Consider the following 19970-nt stretch of genomic DNA (forward strand, 5'->3'; position numbering starts at 1 on the left):
CACATCAACAGTGCCCCAGGCGTCAGGTTTTATGGAGGCAGACTCTTAAAAAAAATAAAATCCTTGCATGGGTGTTTAATGGGATCTGACTGATTCTGTGGGAAAGCAGAAATTTGTTCCCTCTTAGGCTTGTCCTGCATTTTGGGGAGCTAATCAAAAGGGGCAGCAAATCAGCAACCATCTTCAGCTATTTTACTAAATCTCAGTGCCAATTTGAGGTTTCCGTAATGTGCGGGTGGCAATTGATGAGTAGTCATATATGACACTAAAAGTGACTTTGAGCCCCATGTCACACTTTAAATGCACACTAAAGTTGCCATTATGCGATTAAACACGCACAAGATAGAAAGTATCTTTGATTTAATTTTTTTTTATAACAAATACCTTTGCATTTATTTATTCACTGCCCTAGCAAGGGCTGCAAGAACATACAGTTTAAACAATAACAGCATTAAAACAAAGGGTTTTCTACATAATGCAAAATAAATAGGCATAGCTGGTACAAAGGCCTTTCAACTGCTTATAATACTCCATGTATAGAACCAGTACATTGGCTGGAAATATAATCGCATATGGTCTAAGAGTTATAGGGGGCAACCCCCCCCCCCAAATGGTGCCCCTGGAGAGACATGATTACTTGCCTAGAGACACATGGTTGAAATTAGCTTTGCATCTCTTAGGTCACAGCTTGGCTGCTATCCAGAGAACTACATTGGTTTCCTGAACTTACTCTTGACTGCTAGACCATGACTTTGATAGGAAGTTATATAGCAAAGATCAGAAGAAATGTGCCCCCCATGGATGCAGCAAGCAGCAACTATGGTTGGCAAATCTATTTTCAATCCTAAAGACACAACTCAGCTCCCCCACTCCACCCCCTCAGGCCCTGAGAATGCCATAATTTCGTAAGTTCTCTTGGGTGGAGTTTGAGAGAAAACGTTATATGTACACACACATACACAGTGCTATTTTTCTAGAAAAAGAGGTGCCGGAACTCACCATGAATGCTTCCCTTGTTCTCTTATAATGGCAATGGCGCCCACATGAGAGGTGCCGGAACTGAGTTATTATTACATTTCCTCCAAGGAGCTCAAGGTGGTGTACATGGCTCTTCCCCTCTCCATTTTATCATCACAATAACCCTGTTAGGTAGGCTAGACTGAGAGACAGTGGCTGGTCCAAGGTCAAGCAGTGAGTGAGCTTCATGGCCGAGTGGAGATTTGAACCCTGGTCTCCAAGCCCCTAGTCCAACACTATAATCATGGCACCATACTGGGTGTCAATTACCTGTTCTCAAGCACCTGTGTTTCCAGCAGCTTTGTGGAAAGATGGCAATTTGCATAAGTGGTTCCTTGTGTTGAGTTGGGGTGCTTGCCTGAGTTGGCCTCCAGGGCAAGGAAAGCGGCTGGGTGTTTCTGCACTCATGCCTGGGAAGCTGCCTCCACTAGGCTGTATATTTGAGTTTATGTATCAGGGCTTTTAACCAACCCCGAATATAGCTGCCAGGGATGCGGGTGGCGCTGTAGGTTAAACCACAGAGCCTAGGACTTGCTGATCAGAAGGTCGGCGGTTCGAATCCCACGACGGAGTGAGCTCCCGTTGTTCGGTCCCTGCTCCTGCCAACCTAGCAGTTCAAAAGCATGTCAAAGTGCAAGTAGATAAATAGGTACCACTCTGGCGGGAAGGTAAACGGCGTTTCTGTATGCTGCTCTGGTTCACCAGAAGCGGCTTAGTCATGCTGCCCACATGACCTGGAAGCTGTACGCAGGCTCCCTCGGCCAATAAAGCGAGATGAGTGCTGCAACCCCAGAGTCGGTCACGTCTGGGCCTAATGGTCAGGGGTCCCTTTACCTTTACCTTTAATATAGCTGCCAGATGGAGCACTGAGGCTTCAAATCACAATTCCTCACCAGGTCACAATTTGGGAGGAACCAACAACTGGAAGTTCCAGACTTGCCTCTGCCACTCCAGAGATGCTGGTTGCTGCAGTAATGGGGCATAAGGACTGACCTAGCCTCTTTCATCCCATTTGACAGGATGCCCTCAAAGTAGCTCTGTAAAACAAGTTACTGACCATAGCCACAGAGTTACACTTGCAGTGTAGGGCTAGGACTGCAACTTCCCCTCAAGACAGTAATGGCTACATGATCCAGTGCTATTTTTCTAGAAAAAGAGGTACCGGAACTCACCATGGATGCCTCCCTCATTCTCTTATACAGTGGTACCTCGGGTTAAGAACTTAATTCGTTCCGGAGGTCTGTTCTTAACCTGAAACTGTTCTTAACCTGAGGTACCACTTTAGCTAATGGGGCTGCCGTGCCACCACCGCACAATTTCTGTTCTCATCCTGAAGCAAAGCTCTTAACCCAAGGTTCTGTTTCTGGGTTAGCGGAGTCTGTAACCTGAAGCGTCTGTAACCCGAGGTACCACTGTAATAGCAATGGAGACACAGCCTTGTAGCTCAGTATTGCCAACACTGGCAGGCAAGCGGCTCTCCAGGATTTCAGGCAGAAGACATTCCCAGCCCTACCCTGGGGATGCCAGCAAGTGAATCTTGGACCTTTTCCACACAAAGCAGATCTGAGCCACAGCCCTTTCTGTTGTAGCGGAATGCCTGCCTGCTTATTTATTAAGGAACGTCAGCATCACTCTTTATATGCGGCCACAGGGTGGTTCGCAACGGAATAACCATACTGTGCACACATAACAATTACTTCAATCTGACTCAGAAGATAAACAGCAGCATCAGACTGCTGTAGACATTAAAGGCGCAGTGGCCATGCCAGCAGAAAGGTGCCAAGCCCCTACGGTAATGTAGTGGTTGCAGTGTTTGACTCCCCACAGGGATAGGGCACTTCTGGTCCTCCCGGTATTGTTGGGATCCAGCTCCCATCAGCAGGAATCTCAGCTAAAGCATCTATGACAGATGGACATCCCACCTCACACATTTGCCCACCTCTTGGAGTTAGGGCCAGAGAACCCAGGGTTCGAATTTCTATTCAGCCATTAAGTTCTCATGGGGTGACCTTGGGCCAGCCACACTTTCTCAGCCTCACCTACCTCGCATGCTTGTTGTGAGGATAACATGTATTGGAAGTCATGGGAGTAGCCAAAGGGGATGGGGGAAAATCAAGTAAATTAATACAAAATACTTAACTAACTGATGTTCTGCTCCCCCCCCCCCAAAAAAAGACCATAAATCCTGGCTACACCTATATTGGAGGTGGTGGTAGTCTGCCACTCGAACATGAGTGGGGCCAATGCTGTTGAGGCCATGCCCTGCTATGGGGCTTCTTATGGGTGCCTAACTGGCCACTGGGAGACCAGAACGAACCTTTGCTGTGACCCAGCTAGGGCTCCACTCCTGTTCTTCCAGGATCTGGAGCACCTTGGCAGAAAAGGCAGGGCATAAATGCAGGCAGCAAATAACTACTAGACTAGAAGGGGCTGCCTCTGCAGGCGCCGGGCTCTCCTTCACTGGAAGTTGCTAAACAGAGGTGAGTTGGAGAGGTTCTGTAGCCGTGATTCTTGCATTGCAGGGGGTTGGACTAGACGACCCTCGGGGTACCCCTTCCAACTCCCGGATTCTGTGACTGCAAAGGGCCCGATTCTGACCTTCTCCCCCCCCCCCCCCCGTCGCCGACGGTGCTGGCTGCTGTTGTCCCAGGCGCCACCAGGCAGTGCACCAGGCAGTTGCTAAGCTACCGCGGGTTGCTCCCAAGGCGCCTGCTGGGTCCTAAGATCTGGGCATCTCCTGCAAGGTGCCTCTGCTCTGCCCCGCTTCCTTCCACACGGCTCCGCCGACGCGAGTCCAGGGGTGGCAGGGAGGGGCCACAGGACTCCCACGCTGCTGCCTCCTCCTCCCCTGGCCCCGCCCGGGTCTGTCTCTCTCTCTCTCTCTCTCTCTCTCTCTCTCTCTCTCTCTCTGTGGCTCGCTCCCTCTCCTCCCTCCCTCCCTCTCTCTCGTTCACTGCGGCTGCGGGCGGCATCCATCGCCAAAGAAGACGAGGCACACGGAGCCCGGCGCCCGCCGCCGCCGCCGCCATCGCAGCCGGGGCTAGATGCAGGCCATCAAGTGTGTGGTCGTGGGAGACGGGTGAGCGCCGCCGGAAGGCATCGCCGTCGGGGGGCGCGGATGGGCGAGGCTGGCGCTCGGCCCAGGCGGCAGGGGACCTCAAGGGTGGGGCTCTGGGCTAGCGGGGAGAGAATGAACGCCTCGCGGAGAGGAAGAGGATGGTGCACTGGGAAAGAGGGGGCGTCTGGGGGAAGAGGGGGTGGGTTTCCACCAGCCTAGGGGACCTGAGCACACGCCCATCTAGCTGCCTCTTGGGGAGGCGCCTGCTTTCCTATGCCTGCGCGCGCCCCCCCTTACACACGCACCTATTGTTGCCCTACGAACCCCCCCCCCATTGCCTTGCTAGCCTTTGCCTCTCATCATAGCTGCCCGCCCCCCTCATTCTTCTGTGCTGCCGGCCCCCCCTTTCTGCTGCAGTCTCCAGCAGGGGTGCCAACTTGAATAAAAATATGGGGGGGGGCAGGTAAGCCCCACCCCACGTATTCAATCACAAGACAAGGCGCACGCATACTATTTGAATGGCAACGCTCGTCAACTTGGGGGGGGGGGAGCCCCATCAAATATTTTATGGGGGCGGGGGCGAAGAGACCTCGGCCCCCTAGGAGTTGGCTCCTAGGGTCTCCAGGGAAGGCTTCCACCCACCCCACGCTTCTGATCTGCCCCTCTGTTCGTCCTCCGCGTTTCCGCACTTAGCATCGCCATGTGGTTTGGTGGGAGCCTTTATGAAAGCCCTTCGCCTTCCCTTTGGCACAACGCCTCCCCGCCTCTCCCGCGCACATACACACAGCTGGATCGAGGAGCGGGGCGGCTGCTTTTATTGTGATAGGGATCTGAAACCGATTCAGCTAGGCGCGCTGAGATAAGGTGTGTTTCCTTCTTTGAATCCTAAGATGATGTGACCGCCCTGCAGATTGGCAGAGATGGGCAAATGCCCAGTTTTGATCGAGTGCCATTCTCTCTCTCACACGCACAGAGCCACGGCTGTTTCAAATGCTGTGATTCCCCAGCTTGCAGGTTTAAGTGCCACCAGCCAGGAGGATGTGTGAAGATAGCTTGGCAAGCTGACAGCAATAAGCACTGGTGCAGGGTGAATCCCAAGGATGGTTACCGGCCACCTCAAATGTTCAGGCCAGCAAAGGAATACAGTATTGTGCTCAAATAACTATGTTGGTAGATGGATTCAGGGATTTAGGGAACTGTCCTGGGGTCAGGGCGTCAGCATGTGGTGTGCTGTAGAAGGCATGTTGGTCATGGAACACAGAAGCTTGGGTTCAAAGCCCCGTTCTGTTGGGGCGTGGGGTTGGGCAAATCACAGTCTCAGCCTATCCTACCCCATAGGGGTAAGAAAGAGGAGGTGATATCAGGTATGCTCCCTTAGCTCCTTAAAAGAAGGGTGCAATACAGATGTGATAAATGGCGGTGTGAAGTCGGGAGCCCCTAGTTCAGACTTCACTTTAACGGTGAACTCTGTGGCTGGCCCTTCAGAACAGAGGATCTGGTTCAAACACAGTCAGCTATTTTTGTGGCGGTTGTCTGCTCTCTTCCAACTCTCTTTCTCCCCTCCCCACCTCATTGTTGCCCTAGCAAATCAATCTCCCACCACCCCAATCTCTCAGCTTCAGGTTCCCTGGCTTCCCCTTCCAATAGCACTGACCTACCTTACAGTAGGTTCTTAGTATTATTTAGGAGATGCACACGAATCTCTTTGAATGCTCAAAAAGCATTCTGTAAATGCCACGTGATATTTATTGCAAGGCATTGCGTGGTCCAACTTCCCTGCCACCATTGATTTGGGGTATCCCCATTGCTCCCCTGATATGAGAAGACTGTCTTCCTGCATGATTACAAAGATAAATTAAAATGTTACAGTGCATTATTCTAACATGGTCAAACTGCGCCTCTCACCCCATCTGTTCAGACCTTTACTCAAAGAAAAGTTAAAATAATCTCCCTGTTTGCAGATGTTGGCAATTCCTGCTTTCAGTGCTTCCCCCCACCCCTAGAAAAATAGGTGCTGGTACTCAGCATGAAGTTGTTACAGTAACTGCCACTTTTTTTTACAACAAAAAGGGGGTGCGTACCCTTGAGTATCCCCTTTTTAAAAACCTACAGCACTGCCTGCTTTAAACCATACCCAGTGAGATGGGGAAATGGCTAAGAATCAGAAGTGCGAGCATGCAAATGAAATTTCCAGCACATGGGAAGGGAATGCTGCGACTGGGTACAAGGTGTGTGACCTCTCCCTATGCAATGGCTTGCCATTAGACAATGCTGGTGCTGATCTTAATAGAATCAGTCCACAGACATATCACAAGCATCTTTTTTTTTTAAATGTGTGTTGCACAGAAATAACAGTAGAGAGGAATACATTTGTTTCCTACCAAATGGTTTTCACATGTATTCTCATGTACAGCACCAGCACTGCTGCTGCTGTCTACCCCCGAAGACCATCTTTATCTGTGATCATATGGGTGAAAATTTGTCCCGTTGGCTTTTGTGCTTGCTGGCTATGCCACTGAGAGATGCTTGGTATGCAAAAAGGAAGCGTAAATACAGGATCATTGAACACCGTTTTTCCTGTTGGAACTCAAAATCCTTGGCTATTAATTGTGTTTTCACTTTTTAACCCAAGTGCACCCTGTTAGTCTCAACAATGAGGGTTGTTGTTTTTTAAGGTTATTATGAGCCCATATTAGTAGTGTGTGAAGAATCTCACTATAAGGGAGGGGTAGCTTTCCTGTTGTTGCCAGACTACAACTCCAGTTATCTTGATCATGGCCAAGCTGGCTGGGGCTGATGAGTGTATTACATTGGGTACCCCTGCTGTATAAGGTGTGTTTCCTGCCCCATAGAACGACGTCACTGAAGGAAGAAGTTTGGGTGTGTTAAGGATAGATCATGTATACAAAAATCTAGATCTGATCCAGTGGCTGAGAATTGGGGAAATGCACCCCATTTCCCCCCTCTCAGCCCCACTCCGTGCCATCCTGTTGTGTCTATGCTGTACGGCTCTGTTTTCATTTCTTCAGGGCTGTGGGGAAGACCTGTCTGTTGATCAGCTACACGACAAATGCCTTCCCCGGAGAATACATCCCCACTGTGTGAGTATAGAAGTTCTACTACATAGTTGTGGGATAACATGCATGCGCAGATAATATGGCGGTTTGTAGAAGTCCCACAATGGGATGCTGATACTCTGGGTATTGAAAGAACTGGGACTCCTAGGGGCACTTGAAGTGGGACAAACTGAGCAATAGTCTACTAAACTGGATAAAGTTAAGTACAAATGACTTTAAAAATAAGTATTTTGCTGTAGGCACATCTGCAGGGAAGCTGTAATTAGCCATTTTCCAGTGTGTGTCCACACATAGCAAAAAAATCACAGATGATCTATATGCCTGCTTTTCTTATGTGGAATTTTGTTGGGTAAAATAGCCCTGGTTGTGATGGCTATAGTATCCCTCAAGGATTGTGCTTAAGAATAATAGCACTATAGGAAATGTTCACTAGAGTCATATCATTTACATGCTTCTACCATTCTTTCGCTTGGAAAGTAACAGAGAAAGGGTTGGCATTAAACTTATTCTCCACCTCTGTACAGGTTGCCTGAAATGTAATATACAGATTAACTCAGGTTACTTCTGCTCTAGCACACTTTAACAATCCTGAGGCATTGCTTTTCTGCTCTCAACTGGAAGCAGAATTAAAAGGGAAGTTCAACAGATCACTTAATATATTATCCTGCAGTGCCCACCACTATGGCTGTGATCTTTTCTTATTTCCTCAGAAGTAAGTCCCATTCAGCAAATGGCCCTTCTGACATCATTGAAAAGTGTCCTGCTTGCAGGTTGTCCTAAGATAGCTTCCACAGAGGGGCTGCTGATCGCCCCTCTTAAATGCCTCTCATTATCGTGCCTGTTTCTCCTGAGGGCTTTTTAAATTAATGGGGTTTAACATTACAAAACAGAGCTATTTCACTATATAAAAACAAAAAGAACAAACGTTATGGGAGGAAAATAATATTTTTAATAAAGACAGCCAGGGGCAGGGGTAGGGAGGTAGAAGAAGAGACTGTGGTACTACTTTTCAGTCACCATTAGGTTAGGCAACAGATGTGATTTAAGTGTGGTGGAGGAAGAAATAAAGCTATGCGATTGAGGCGATGCTCTAAAATGTGTAGTGAATAGTTACTGCTTTAGAAGAGAGAAGTAGTTAGTGGGAAGTATTCCAGCATAATTAATCTAGCATGGAATTAAGGTTGCAATCTGAAACCCACCTACTTGGGAACAATCCAAATTGCTCAGTGGGAGTAGATATGTATAGGATCGCACTGTGATATGGAGGGTGTGACCTGTGATGATGGAGTAGAGCATGGGTAGGCAAACTAAGGCCCAGGGGCCGGATCCGGCCCAATTGCCTTTGAAATCCGGCCTGCGCACAGTGTGTTTTTACATTAGTAGAATGTGTGTTTTTATTTAAAATGCATCTCTGGGTTATTTGTGGGGCATAGGAATTTCTTCATTCCCCCCCCCCAAAAAAAAAATAGTCCAGCCCCCCACAAAGTCTGAGGGACAGTGGACTGGCCTCCTGCTGAAAAAGTTTGCTGACCCTTGGAGTAGAGAGTGATTCTCTGTTGCTGATGGAACATTTCCCCCTCCAGGTTTGATAATTATTCTGCCAACGTCATGGTAGATGGGAAGCCAGTAAACCTGGGACTGTGGGATACAGCGGGACAAGAAGACTATGACAGGCTAAGGCCTCTTTCCTACCCACAGACGGTAAGTGATGAGGCTGCCCCTCCACAAGTAGAGTCGGATTATATCTCCTGTTAGAGAAAGGCCCCTCTACCAAACTAGGCAGTACTCTTGTAGACTATGCACAAATGCATTCCATGTTCTTTCTGCAACAAACAAGTTTGAATTACGTGACCATGAGGGAAATCTTCAGCCAGTTCAATAAAAAATTAAGCCAATATTACACATCCCTTTTGTGAAATCTGCTATTTTGGGGCGGGGACTAAATTGAGAAGGGACAGTATTGGGACACAAATAGCTTGACAATGCACGAGATGCATTTGCTACTCCTGTTGTTTCATCAGAAGTTACATCCCACCCTTGTCATCTATCCTGCTTGTATCCTTGCAGGATGTTTTCCTGATTTGCTTCTCACTGGTGAGCCCAGCTTCCTTTGAAAACGTCCGAGCCAAGGTAAGAGGCTTTCTCTTAAGAATGTGGAAGTGACTACCAAGAGGTAGGCCTGTTCGTAGCAGCCTAGCCACAGATTGGCAGAGGGTGCCTTTCATCTTGCTGCCCAAAGCACATGAGTGATGCCTCAAGGACAGGATTAAAAGTCAGTGAAGTAGAATCAGGATATTTTCCTAAAGGCCTCTCCCAGGCATCGTTGGCAAAGCAAAGAGCCAGGAAGGGCCACCTATCCTTGGGTACCAGTTTGCTTCTAGCGCACAGGAACTTCTGCCGTCAAGGATATTTACTCCCTTGCGTCTCATTTTCAGTGGTACCCAGAAGTTCGACATCACTGCCCCAACACACCAATCATTTTGGTGGGCACCAAGCTGGATCTGAGGGATGACAAGGACACCATTGAGAGGCTGCGTGACAAGAAGCTGGCTCCCATTACCTACCCTCAAGGTCTAGCTATGGCCAGGGAAATTGGTGAGTCTTGGAAGCGGGGGCTACAGGAAGCAATGGTGAACTGAGGGGGACACAGCATTCTCCCAACAATTAGAAGTGTTAGCTTCTGTGGTTTTCCATCTTTTTGTCTATCATGTGCATTAGAACCTTGCTTCCCCCCCCAAAAAAGAATTTTATAATCAAGGTTTAAGGATCTGAGGGGGGAGCAGAGAAATCACAACTCTCCCTAAGTCATGTTGTCTCCTGAATTCCTCCAGGTTCAGTCAAGTACCTAGAGTGTTCTGCCCTTACACAGCGTGGCCTCAAGACTGTCTTTGATGAAGCCATCCGTGCTGTGCTCTGTCCTCCCCCCGTGAAGAAGCCTGGCAAGAAGTGCACCGTGTTCTAAGGGCGTCTGAATTCAGCATGTTATGGGTGTCTCCTCCTTGTATGTGCCAGGAGGAAGCGTTCGCTGGGTGTTCCCGCAATGGGAGAGGCGGGGCCCTTCATCATGTACGAAGTCAGTGTTTTTTAAATGTCTCTTTGATTTAACGTCTGTGTCGATGTAAAAGGGCCGCATGGGAGGAGGAGGAGCTCAATGCTGTCCCACCCCCAGGGCGGAGCAGTGGGAGGTGCATGCTCCCCGTGTCTCCATGCCGGGGGGGGGGGGTAATGCGTGAATGGAAAGACCAGCCCTTTATTACTACTTCTATTGGTGCTAGAGCATTGTGGCAGGAGCAGGTAACAAACCCCAGCTGGGGCAGGGAAAGACAAACGGGACACAGGTTGAAGAAGTAGCTTTTATAGTGCTTGATTTGCACGAGACACTAGCAAAGCGAAATGATCAGGGCAGCTCTGTGTCATCCCAAGCTGCCTTTGCCTTTCAGGATATCAGCCTGTGTGCTGCTCCTCAGCTGGTTTTACAGACCATCAGCTCTCCCAAAGATGGAGAGTTGGAGGAAGGCCTCTTTACCTTGTCCGGCCTGAGCAGGACAGGGCCAGATGGCAGGAACCTTTCTGTAAGATTAAAGATGATGCAGGTGGAAAGGGTTATGGCCAACCCCTTCCTTTTGCCAGGTGGGATGGACTGGGGGATGGAGCAGGGAGAGCTTTGGAGGGGTTGGGATGGAGACGGGTCCAGTTTTTAATCATCGTGTAGAGTGATGAGCTGAACACCTCTTATTTTATACAATAAACATTTCTCCATAAGTAAGGAAGTGTGATTTGTTCAGGGTCAGCGGCAGCAGCAAGCATCCTACAGCCCTCACTTTCCGCATGCATCCACTAATGGAACCTCCCACTTGGTCTCTCTCTCTGTGGCCACAACTTCTGTCATCCCTGGTTATTGGCCGGGCTGATGGGAGCTGGGGCCCATGAAGATCTGGAGTTGCAGCAAGTTTCCCATCCATGTTCCACAGAATTTCATTCCACGTCTCAGTCTGTTCCGGATGACTCAGCAGGAAAAAAATCACACAGGGAAGATGGAAGCAAACGCTGTATTTTAGCAGGCAAGGAATCCCCCGTCAACTGGCAGCATGGCACCTGTCGTCATGTTGCTTTGGTTGCTCAGTAGGAAGAGGATGCTGTTCACCACATCATCCACCTCTGTAATGATAGATAGACCAGAGGCAGCTCTAAGCAATCAAGTTCAAGGAATGCCCCTGGGGCTTTCAGAGGCGGATGAAATGCCCCACACTCCAAACAAGATATTCCCCATCCTTTCACTTCCACATGTGCTGTAGCCCCTTCCCAAGATTGTTCTCTCTGGCAGCTACTAGCTGGAGTCTGTCAATACATGTGATAGGACTCCTGCATGTGATTTCTCCCAAGGCAGTTTTCAATGGTTGGTGTGCTTTTCGAGCAAATCCATAGAGCACAGGGGTAGTATAGCCCCTGTGTGAGAACTGCACTCTCCTGACTACTGCATATGCTAGCTACATGTCTATCAGGAAAAGGGGAAATAGCAGTTTTGCCTGTCCCTGGAAGGATGCCCATTCGCCATGATCTTAAATGGTAAGCAATCCTCCTTCATTTTGAGACACAATCCCTTTAGCCCAATGGAAGCAGGGTATTTTTGGGGAAATCAGAGGCAATCTCAAACTGTTCCATGTTACTCAGAGGAGGCTGCCATGCTCTTCTCTTTTTTAATAGGTTTCTAAAGCTACAGAGGCCCCCACTTGCGCTCCTCATGGGAAACTGATGCTTCAAGTTACCTGCAAATTTCCCCAATGGGATGCGGCTAATCATAGGTCCAGCTTTCTGGGGATCAGTCCAGTTGAGGCGGCCCATGTCTGTCATGACAACCGTGGGGTTCACACTGTTCACCCGAATCTTGAAAAAGCAAGGACAGGAAAGCAGATAATGAATGCAGGCTTAGCCCATTCATGCCAGCAGGACACCTGCTGGGGCCCCCTCTTTTGCAACCATTCTTGTTCATAAATAGGCTCCAGGGACAGAGATTTTTCTGTCCCAACTGGCATGTAGGAATATATGTGACTCTGACTTATTCAACCTGATTACCTCCAGGGCAGGATCCAACTGAATTTTCCTCTTTGGCCTACATCAGGGATGGTGAACCAAGTGGCCTTCCCAGATGTTCTTGGACTACAACTCCCATCATCCCTGACCATGTGGCCATGTTGACTGAGACTGATGGAAATTATAGTCTGACAACATTGGGGGGGGGCCCAGGTTCCTCAACACTGCCATGGGCATATATCCTGATTCAACCATTATTAGTCTCTGTTTACTCTGCTCTGATTGAGAAAGGGTTCTCATGGCCCTTTCCACGCCAGATGTTCACATTCTTATAATAATTCATCTGGGTTCAGTTCTTACCTTGTGGGGACCCAGCTCCAGAGCCATTGTCTTTGTCAGCATATCCAAGGCACTCTTGGTGGAACCTTCAACGCAACAAGAGAATTTAGTGTCCTGGGTTGCTGCCTGCTCATCCCCACACCCCAATCCTGCCCCTCACGCTCTCATCCACGGCCAGCTTGAACACGCATGGCTTGAGGCAAACGTTGTCACTGCAAACACTGTTTGCAGATTCCACCTGTGTTTAGCAGGAAGGACAGCAGCAAAAACCTTGTAGTTTTACTCACAGTAAACCGTGTGATCGGTCAGAGCCCGATGGGATGCCTGGCTCGAGACATTCACAATTGCACCCGGCGCTCCCCTGGCAATCAGTTTCCGAGCAACAATCTGAAACGCATGGCACCCGATAAAGGGGTGAGGACATTGTAGCTTTAATGTGCACTATCACCATTGTAACTAAAGACAAGCCTCGAGCACAGAGGAGCAGTTACATGGAGAAGTTCTGATATACCTCAGCCCTGAAGGAGCATGCGACAGCATGGTCAAAGCTCTAAATGTTTACCACCTTAAGGCTGTGGTCCTATGCACTTACTTGGGGAGTAAATTCCATTGTTTATCTGTGAGTGTTTACTTCAGAGTGAACATGCATAGGATTGAGCTAGAATTCCTACGGGAGGCCAGAATACTAGCCCAGCCTCTGAGCCTTTTGCTTGGCTGCTCAGAAGTGAGCATTGCCCTCCCAAAACCGCGCAGACTTCTCACCTGAGAGACATGCAGTGCGGCCCGAAGGTTGACATTGAAAGACCTACATAAAAGCAAAGTCAGATTAAATATGCAAAGCAAAGCAGACAGCAATGCCTTGAGGTTACTGCTAGGGACCAAAATATGCAGGGACAACATTTGTAACCTGCAAACAGAGCACCGCCCCCCTATTTTAGCAACGGATCTGCCTTGACAATAACCAAGCAGATAAAATAAAACTAGCCACCGTATCCCTCTCTCCAGCAGCAGGAAGAGTTGTGGTTGGCGCCTCTGTGAGCCAGCTCTTTTATTTGGCAAACTGGGACAGATTAAAATGAAAACATCAATCTAGGATAAAGGTTTTATTACACGTCTTTCAGGATTGGATGCAGAAAGCCTCCAGGGCTCAGAGTGAGAATCTGCAAGGCACATAATTGTATAACAGCTTGCAATGTGAAATTAGGCATCTCTTCCCCTAACCACCAGATACCAACAAGGGAACCTGCCTGTAGTCCTGGGTCTGGGATTACCTGTCAAAGGCCTCCTTGGTCACCTGTAGGAATGGTTGCAGCAGTGCTACAGCAGCATTATTCACCAACAGGTCAATATCCCCCATTGAGCTCAGTGCTGCCTCTGTGGCCTCCCAGTTACCCAAGTCTATGCATAGCGTCTGGATGTCAGGGCACTAGGAACAGAGAAAACAGATAGAGATCAGGGTTAAGCTAGTGGGGCAGAAGAGAATATGGGTCTGCTGGTGCCCTAGTTCCTGTTCTTCCAACAACATACAGACGCACAGAATAGGCTGAAGACGTAGGTGGTTGATGGTTCAAGACTAGGGTTGTCAGATCCTATCTTCACCCTGAAATTAATTCTGTATCATTAAGCGCACTTTTACACAAGTGTGTGTGACATCGTCTGCATCTCATATGAGAATGTAACATCTTGAATGAGGGATAGCTTGGTTGTTAGAGAGCATGAGACTCTTAATCTCAGCGTCGTGGGTTTGAGCCCCAGGTTGGGCGAAAGATTCCTGAATTACCGGGGTTGGCTTAGAATTATGATCCTTGTGCTCCTTTCCAACTCGTACGATTCTATGTAAGATCTACACACGTTGGAATGTGCCTTTTGCATTTTGTACCCTGCATTAATAATAATCACACAAATGGTGCCACAGGTGAAAATTGCATGGAAGGCAAAACTGTGCAGGCAGATAATCCCTCCCCCCTCCCCCCCAGCTATCACATTGTTTCTCAGCAACGCTCCTACACCCTGATAAGAAATTCAGCAAGTGAAGCTTTTCTCAGCACCGGGTCTCCATGAAGATCAGCTAACTATATAGGATCAGGGATCAGCTGGTCGGTAGGTGGGAGCATGAGTGTGGGCAACCCCAGCCAGTAAGAGCCCTCTCAGAAGCTTGACGACCCTACACGAGCTTTTCTGAAAGAGGCATTGAAGAAGGACTACCTCCTTCTGCAGGTGGTCGAGATCCGCCTGGGTCCGGCTCAGCGCGACCACCTGGGCCCCGGCACGGCTCAGCGCCACCGCCACAGCCCGGCCGATCCCTGCAAAAAGGAGTAAGGAAATGCCTCTTAAATGGACGAAGAGGGTGCGCGGGGGCCATTGCTTTTAGGCCGGAGGCCCCTGGCCAGTACCTTTGCCCGCCCCCGTCACCAGAGCCCGGCGTCCCGAGAAGCCCTCCATCGCCCGCCGTGGCGCAGAAAGTCCGGAGTCCCCGCCTCGGGGCGAAGACCAGATCGCGGGGCGTGCAAGGAGGGAGGCGGGGCAAGACCGGGATCGCCCCTCTCAGACCCTGCCAATCACAGCTCGCCCTGGAACCGCCCCTTCCCTCCCGCTTGAAAACGGGGCTCTTTTTCTCCTGTCTCAGGTTTACTCCGCCCATACAGAGGTAAACAGTAGCAGACTAGCCCTTCCTTTGTCTAAAGATGGGTCTGCTCCGTTACTTCTGACGCCATGTTTCCCCGCTTCTTATTAAGCCTGGGGAATTTTGTAGCTGCTGTTCCCTAAGAGGTAATGGCGAATGCGAAGACTTCCCTCTCCCCTAGGGATGGGGACCTTCTCCCCAGTCCCGCTCATTCTTTTTCTTTAAATTTGCAACGTTTTCTTCCAACATCTTAAATATTGCCCTGCACAGATATTGCCCACGGTGTTTTGTTTTCATTTTTACCCCATTTTGCAGGCGGGGTGAGGCGGGACCGGAGAGGATGTCACACGTGCCTGTCAATGTAATTCATTTTTTAATATTATTACTATCAACCTCATATTGCAGGTCGGGAGGGCTGAGAAGGAAAGCGGTTTATGGCAGCCCTTTAGTGTTGCCCGCTGGGTGTTGTTAATCCTCAAATTGCTAAATTGCCTCGCCTCAAGCAAGTGCCTAGAAGAAAGAAAGAAAAACCCAAGTTCAACTGAGTGTGGTATATTCCATTCATTTGCACGCTGGCCCTTTTGCGCTTTTACCCGTCTTCACAAATAAAATAAACTGGCAGTGAGGAACACCAATCATGGGTGATTCTTACTGGCAAAATTCAGGTAAACGTCTCTGGACTCCGGTAATTTAATGGTCCATTCTTACACTTCCATAATCCCATTGTTACTGGACACCCCCTCTTAAAAAAAAGAAATAAAATAGACAGTTCTCAGCTCTGACCTGCTCAGTGAATTCAGGTCATCATCACAGGACTGAAAACCAAGCTACTGGATATCGTATTTGCTGGATTCTGAATCAGTGTGCAGTCAGTATTTATCTTTATGCATGCCCAAGGTAGTTCATACAAATAAATAAATAAAACAGTAAAATAAACAAACAGCAGTGAAATATCAGGTTAAAAAGCCTAGGGGAATATTTTTATTTAATTATATGAAGAAAGTATTCTGCAGCACCATATCATAAAACATATCGGGGGGGTGCACACTATAACACAATATCGTTTAATTTAAACTTAATAATAAATAAGTATTACCTTTATTAAATATCTATACTGCCCTGCATCCATGGACCTCAGAAGGGGTTCACAACATAAGCAAACACATGCATCAATGTAGGGCCCAGGTGAGCCTCCATAAGGAACAAATTTTGTAAGCAGGGTGGGTGCAACTGCTAAAGCCCTCCTTGGTCACCACTGGTGACCAGGAATTCCACATAGGTGAGGAGGGACAGAGCGTTGTTTCACCTTTGTCGAGTGACTCAGCTTCCATACTTGGAGGACGGGGAGTAATGTCCTCCATAGTCAGTGTGGAAATTAGCATGGATGGGAAGGAAGTGAAGCTGCCTCTGCAGCCTCCACAAACACAGCAGACTGGTGACGGTGTTTCTCCTTTGCCTGCCAGCTGTGCTTCTAGCCTGCTATTCTTCACCAGCCTAATTCTTATTTGTAAGAAGGGCCCCAGTAACTTTTGAGGCCTTAGTAACAAGGCTGGCATTATCTTTACTAACCCACATTTCATGCGATTGCGCCATGACACTTTTTGATTATCGTCTGTGTTTTGATTCTGTAACACTTGTGTTGGAACACCACACCACATTTCCAGACACAACAGATGACATGCTACTTGAGGCCTGCTGCTTGACAAAATTTCCTACTCGAAAGGCGGCAGGATTCCTGTTAATCTACCACCCAGCTTTTTGTGGAAATAAAATTGGCTGCTTCGGAACATTCCAGAACATTCCTGTCCCTGTGACATCACTTGCTGCCTGCCACACAGCTAGAATCTCCCCCTGGCCCATTCAGGCCAGTCTGTGACTGCTGGCCTCTCCCTGTCAATGTTGAGCCGCAAGCAGCTGGTGCAGGCAGCACAGCTAGCAGAACAATGTGGCAGGTACAAGGACATGGCCACTGCCATGAGGCAGCTTGTGATGGAAGGGAAAGACCCACTAACCCACGAGGAGAAGACCCTGCTTTCTGAGGCCTACAAGCTCCTAACACAGGAGAGGTGCTCTTCTTGGCGACGGCTAAAGCACTCCGTGGAGCAAGGGGTCGGAAAGCAGAAGGAACAAGCACAAGCTTACCGCGAGACCATAAAGAAGGAGCTGGAAGCAGAGTGTTGGGAGATCCTCAGCCTCTTAGACCACGTACTGCTGAAGCACTGCAGTGACACAGATTATGAAAGCCGGGCGTTTTACTTGAAGATGAAAGGGGACAACTACCGCTTCTTAGCTGAGGTGGCCCTGCCCGATGTCAAGGAGACGCTTGTGAAATCTGCGCAGAAAGTTTATGGGGAGGCTCAGGAAATCAGTCAGTGGCATTTGGAACCTACTCATCCGTTGGCTTTGGCTGTGGCTCTGAATTACTCCATCCTTTATTATGAGGTTCTCAACAACCCTCAGCAGGCAACCAAACTGGCCAAGGCTGCGTTCGATAAGGCAATTGCTGGACTGGAGACTCTCAGCCTAGAGTATTACAAGGAATCCACAGTCATCATGCAGCACCTGAGGGACAACATTGTGCAGTGGACTGGTACCCAACCACAGCAGGAAGAGAGCAACGGGGGAGAGCTTGAAGGCTAATAACTGGAGTCCTGAAACTGGCATTTTAACCACAGTGAAATGAACCATAGAATCCAATGAGGAGCAGCAACAATACAGACTCCCTTAGCCTTTGTACAGTTTTACATTTGCCAGGTACCAGACCCATTCCAAAGATGACTCATGTAAATGCAGGTGTCCCTGCTAGAAATAATAGCCCATTCCTAATGCACTTTGGCTGTACTGCTGTAAAGGTTTAAATCTTACAGGATATTATGTAATGCTAGGGACCAACAAAAAAATTAAATCTTGCCATCGCACCCTGATCCTCTTCTCTGTGCCATTTACTACTCCCCGCTTGAGAGTAGATGAAATGCATGCTTCAGATAGACTCCTGGCAACAACTAGAAGAAATTGGCAGAACAGACTGGTATCTTTCAGTGTGTTAAGACATATACTGTGGAGAATGTTCAGAGATGGGTAAACACACACACACACACACACACACAGAGAGAGAGAGAGAGAGAGAGAGAGAGAGAGAGAGAGATGGGTAAACACTGTGTTATGGCTTTAGTTAATGCTGGAAGGAACCATGGTAACTTAGTACTTTGTGCAAAATACTTTTGCACAGCTTAAGAGTTGAATCACCTTTATCAAACTGTTTGAAAAAACCATTCCTGTGACATTAGATTAATACTGTTATAACATGGTCAGGGTGACCGAGTCACAGCAAGAGGCACTGATTGTTTCTAAACATACATTTCCCCCATTAAAATTAAGCACTGGAATGTGAACCATTCTAAATTCTTAAACATACATTAAAAAGGTTTTGAAATGCTTACAATCTCTCAGATAATCAGCATGTAGGTTTATTCTAATATTGCATTTTAGATAGGGAAAATGTATTAAATGCATGTTTTCAGCAGGGACCCATTATGAGGATGCATGTACCGGTATATTAACTAAATCCTGAATACCATTCAAAAACATGGTACAGCAACTCAGAATGAAAGGAGAGTTAGTGAAACACTTTATTTTTTAGATTCATTTTCTAGAAAAGAAATGTGGTAGTTGCTAAACCAGTAAGTGCCAACATCATTTGCTCAAAGCGAAAACTCGTACATAAGCAAATTGAGCATGGCTAAATTGACAAATTGACACTTGTACAAAAAGAAGTACAAGTGAACAAAGCAGAAGATCTTAAGGCCCCAATTAAGTCTGGAAAACTGACACCACCACCTTATGCACTGCAGGGCTTGAGTTTATTCTCCTGTGCCTCAAAACCATCTTTAGGCCTTTGCTGACGCTCAATCAGACATCACAGCTAGTTGCAGACTCGACTCCTCATTTTACTCTACTAAAACTTTAAGAGCTGTGGTGTTTATAAAAAGCTATTAGAATCCTAGAGTTGGAAAGGAATCTTTTGCCCAGCGTGGGTCTCAAACCCATAACCCTGAAATTAAGAGTCTCGTGCTCCAACAGCTGAGCTATACTGGGTTCAGTGCTCCTTCAGTGCTGTGTAGAGAGGCAGTTGGGTGTTCCAAGGTTTTTCACGATTGAGAATAAAAAAATAACACACTTCTAAAAATTGCTATTTCTCATTATCATTTATTAAATTTCTATACCACCCTTCTTTACAGGATCACAGGGTGGTTTACAATAAAATATTTATTTCTGGGTGGGTTGGGGGGGGGGAGATTTCACTGGGAATGCTCCTGCATTCAGAAATAGCAGCAGAGGCTGCAGCAGTCTAATCATGCACAAACAATTCAACACTCCAAGCACTTCACTTCTCGCCAGTGCTCTGCACAGACAATAAGCAGGTATACTCTATAGCAGGGATAGCCACCATGGTGCCCTCTAGATGGGGTTGGACTACAACTTCCACTATCCCTGCCCATTAGCCATACTAGCTGAGGATGATGGAAGCTGGAGTCCAGCATCCATACAGCACCACAGGACACCTGCTCTATAGCCTAGAATGGGAAATTAGGTGTCAAGGAAACCAAATTCAGAAATAAGTATGCAAATGTGCATAAAAATAATTTGCATTATTTCTATAGGGTGAGATCCAATGTTAATAATTAGGTCTCTGAATAATCAACCCTGTGGCCCCTGGATTGAATTGACTGTCTCTGTGGAACCTCAGGGGCCACTCACCTTGCCCTAGTTCCACCCCCAAAGCAATTCAGGAGGTAGGATTGGGTTATTAAGGTTTTTTTTAAAA

At 47.9% G+C, this 19970-nt stretch overlaps 2 protein-coding genes and 1 pseudogene across 3 annotated transcripts; 2 read left to right on the forward strand and 1 right to left on the reverse strand.

The window, feature by feature from the left end:
• Positions 1 to 3737: 3737 nt before the first annotated feature.
• RAC3 (Rac family small GTPase 3) lies at positions 3738 to 10918 on the forward strand. Its single transcript, XM_080994106.1, has 6 exons — positions 3738 to 4096; positions 7105 to 7176; positions 8736 to 8853; positions 9220 to 9282; positions 9588 to 9747; positions 9984 to 10918. The coding sequence occupies exons 1-6, from the start codon at positions 4062 to 4064 to the stop codon at positions 10112 to 10114; spliced, it is 579 nt and encodes a 192-aa protein (XP_080850232.1). The 5' UTR covers positions 3738 to 4061; the 3' UTR covers positions 10115 to 10918.
• DCXR (dicarbonyl and L-xylulose reductase) lies at positions 10492 to 15071 on the reverse strand. Its single transcript, XM_080994055.1, has 8 exons — positions 14916 to 15071; positions 14728 to 14825; positions 13794 to 13948; positions 13285 to 13327; positions 12810 to 12909; positions 12544 to 12608; positions 11919 to 12036; positions 10492 to 11310 (listed from the first exon to the last, which is right to left on the reverse strand). Exons 1-8 carry the CDS (start codon positions 14962 to 14964, stop codon positions 11207 to 11209), a joined length of 732 nt encoding a protein of 243 aa, XP_080850181.1. The 5' UTR covers positions 14965 to 15071; the 3' UTR covers positions 10492 to 11206.
• A 1903-nt stretch (positions 15072 to 16974) lies between these two features.
• Positions 16975 to 18069, forward strand: LOC308470596 (14-3-3 protein gamma pseudogene; annotated as a pseudogene). Its single transcript has one exon. The product of its transcript is annotated as a 14-3-3 protein gamma pseudogene (transcript).
• Positions 18070 to 19970: the final 1901 nt, after the last annotated feature.

The sequence above is a fragment of the Podarcis pityusensis genome (assembly GCF_964106645.2).
Source record: "Podarcis pityusensis genome assembly, chromosome: 2".
NCBI classification, from domain to species: domain Eukaryota; kingdom Metazoa; phylum Chordata; class Lepidosauria; order Squamata; family Lacertidae; genus Podarcis; species Podarcis pityusensis.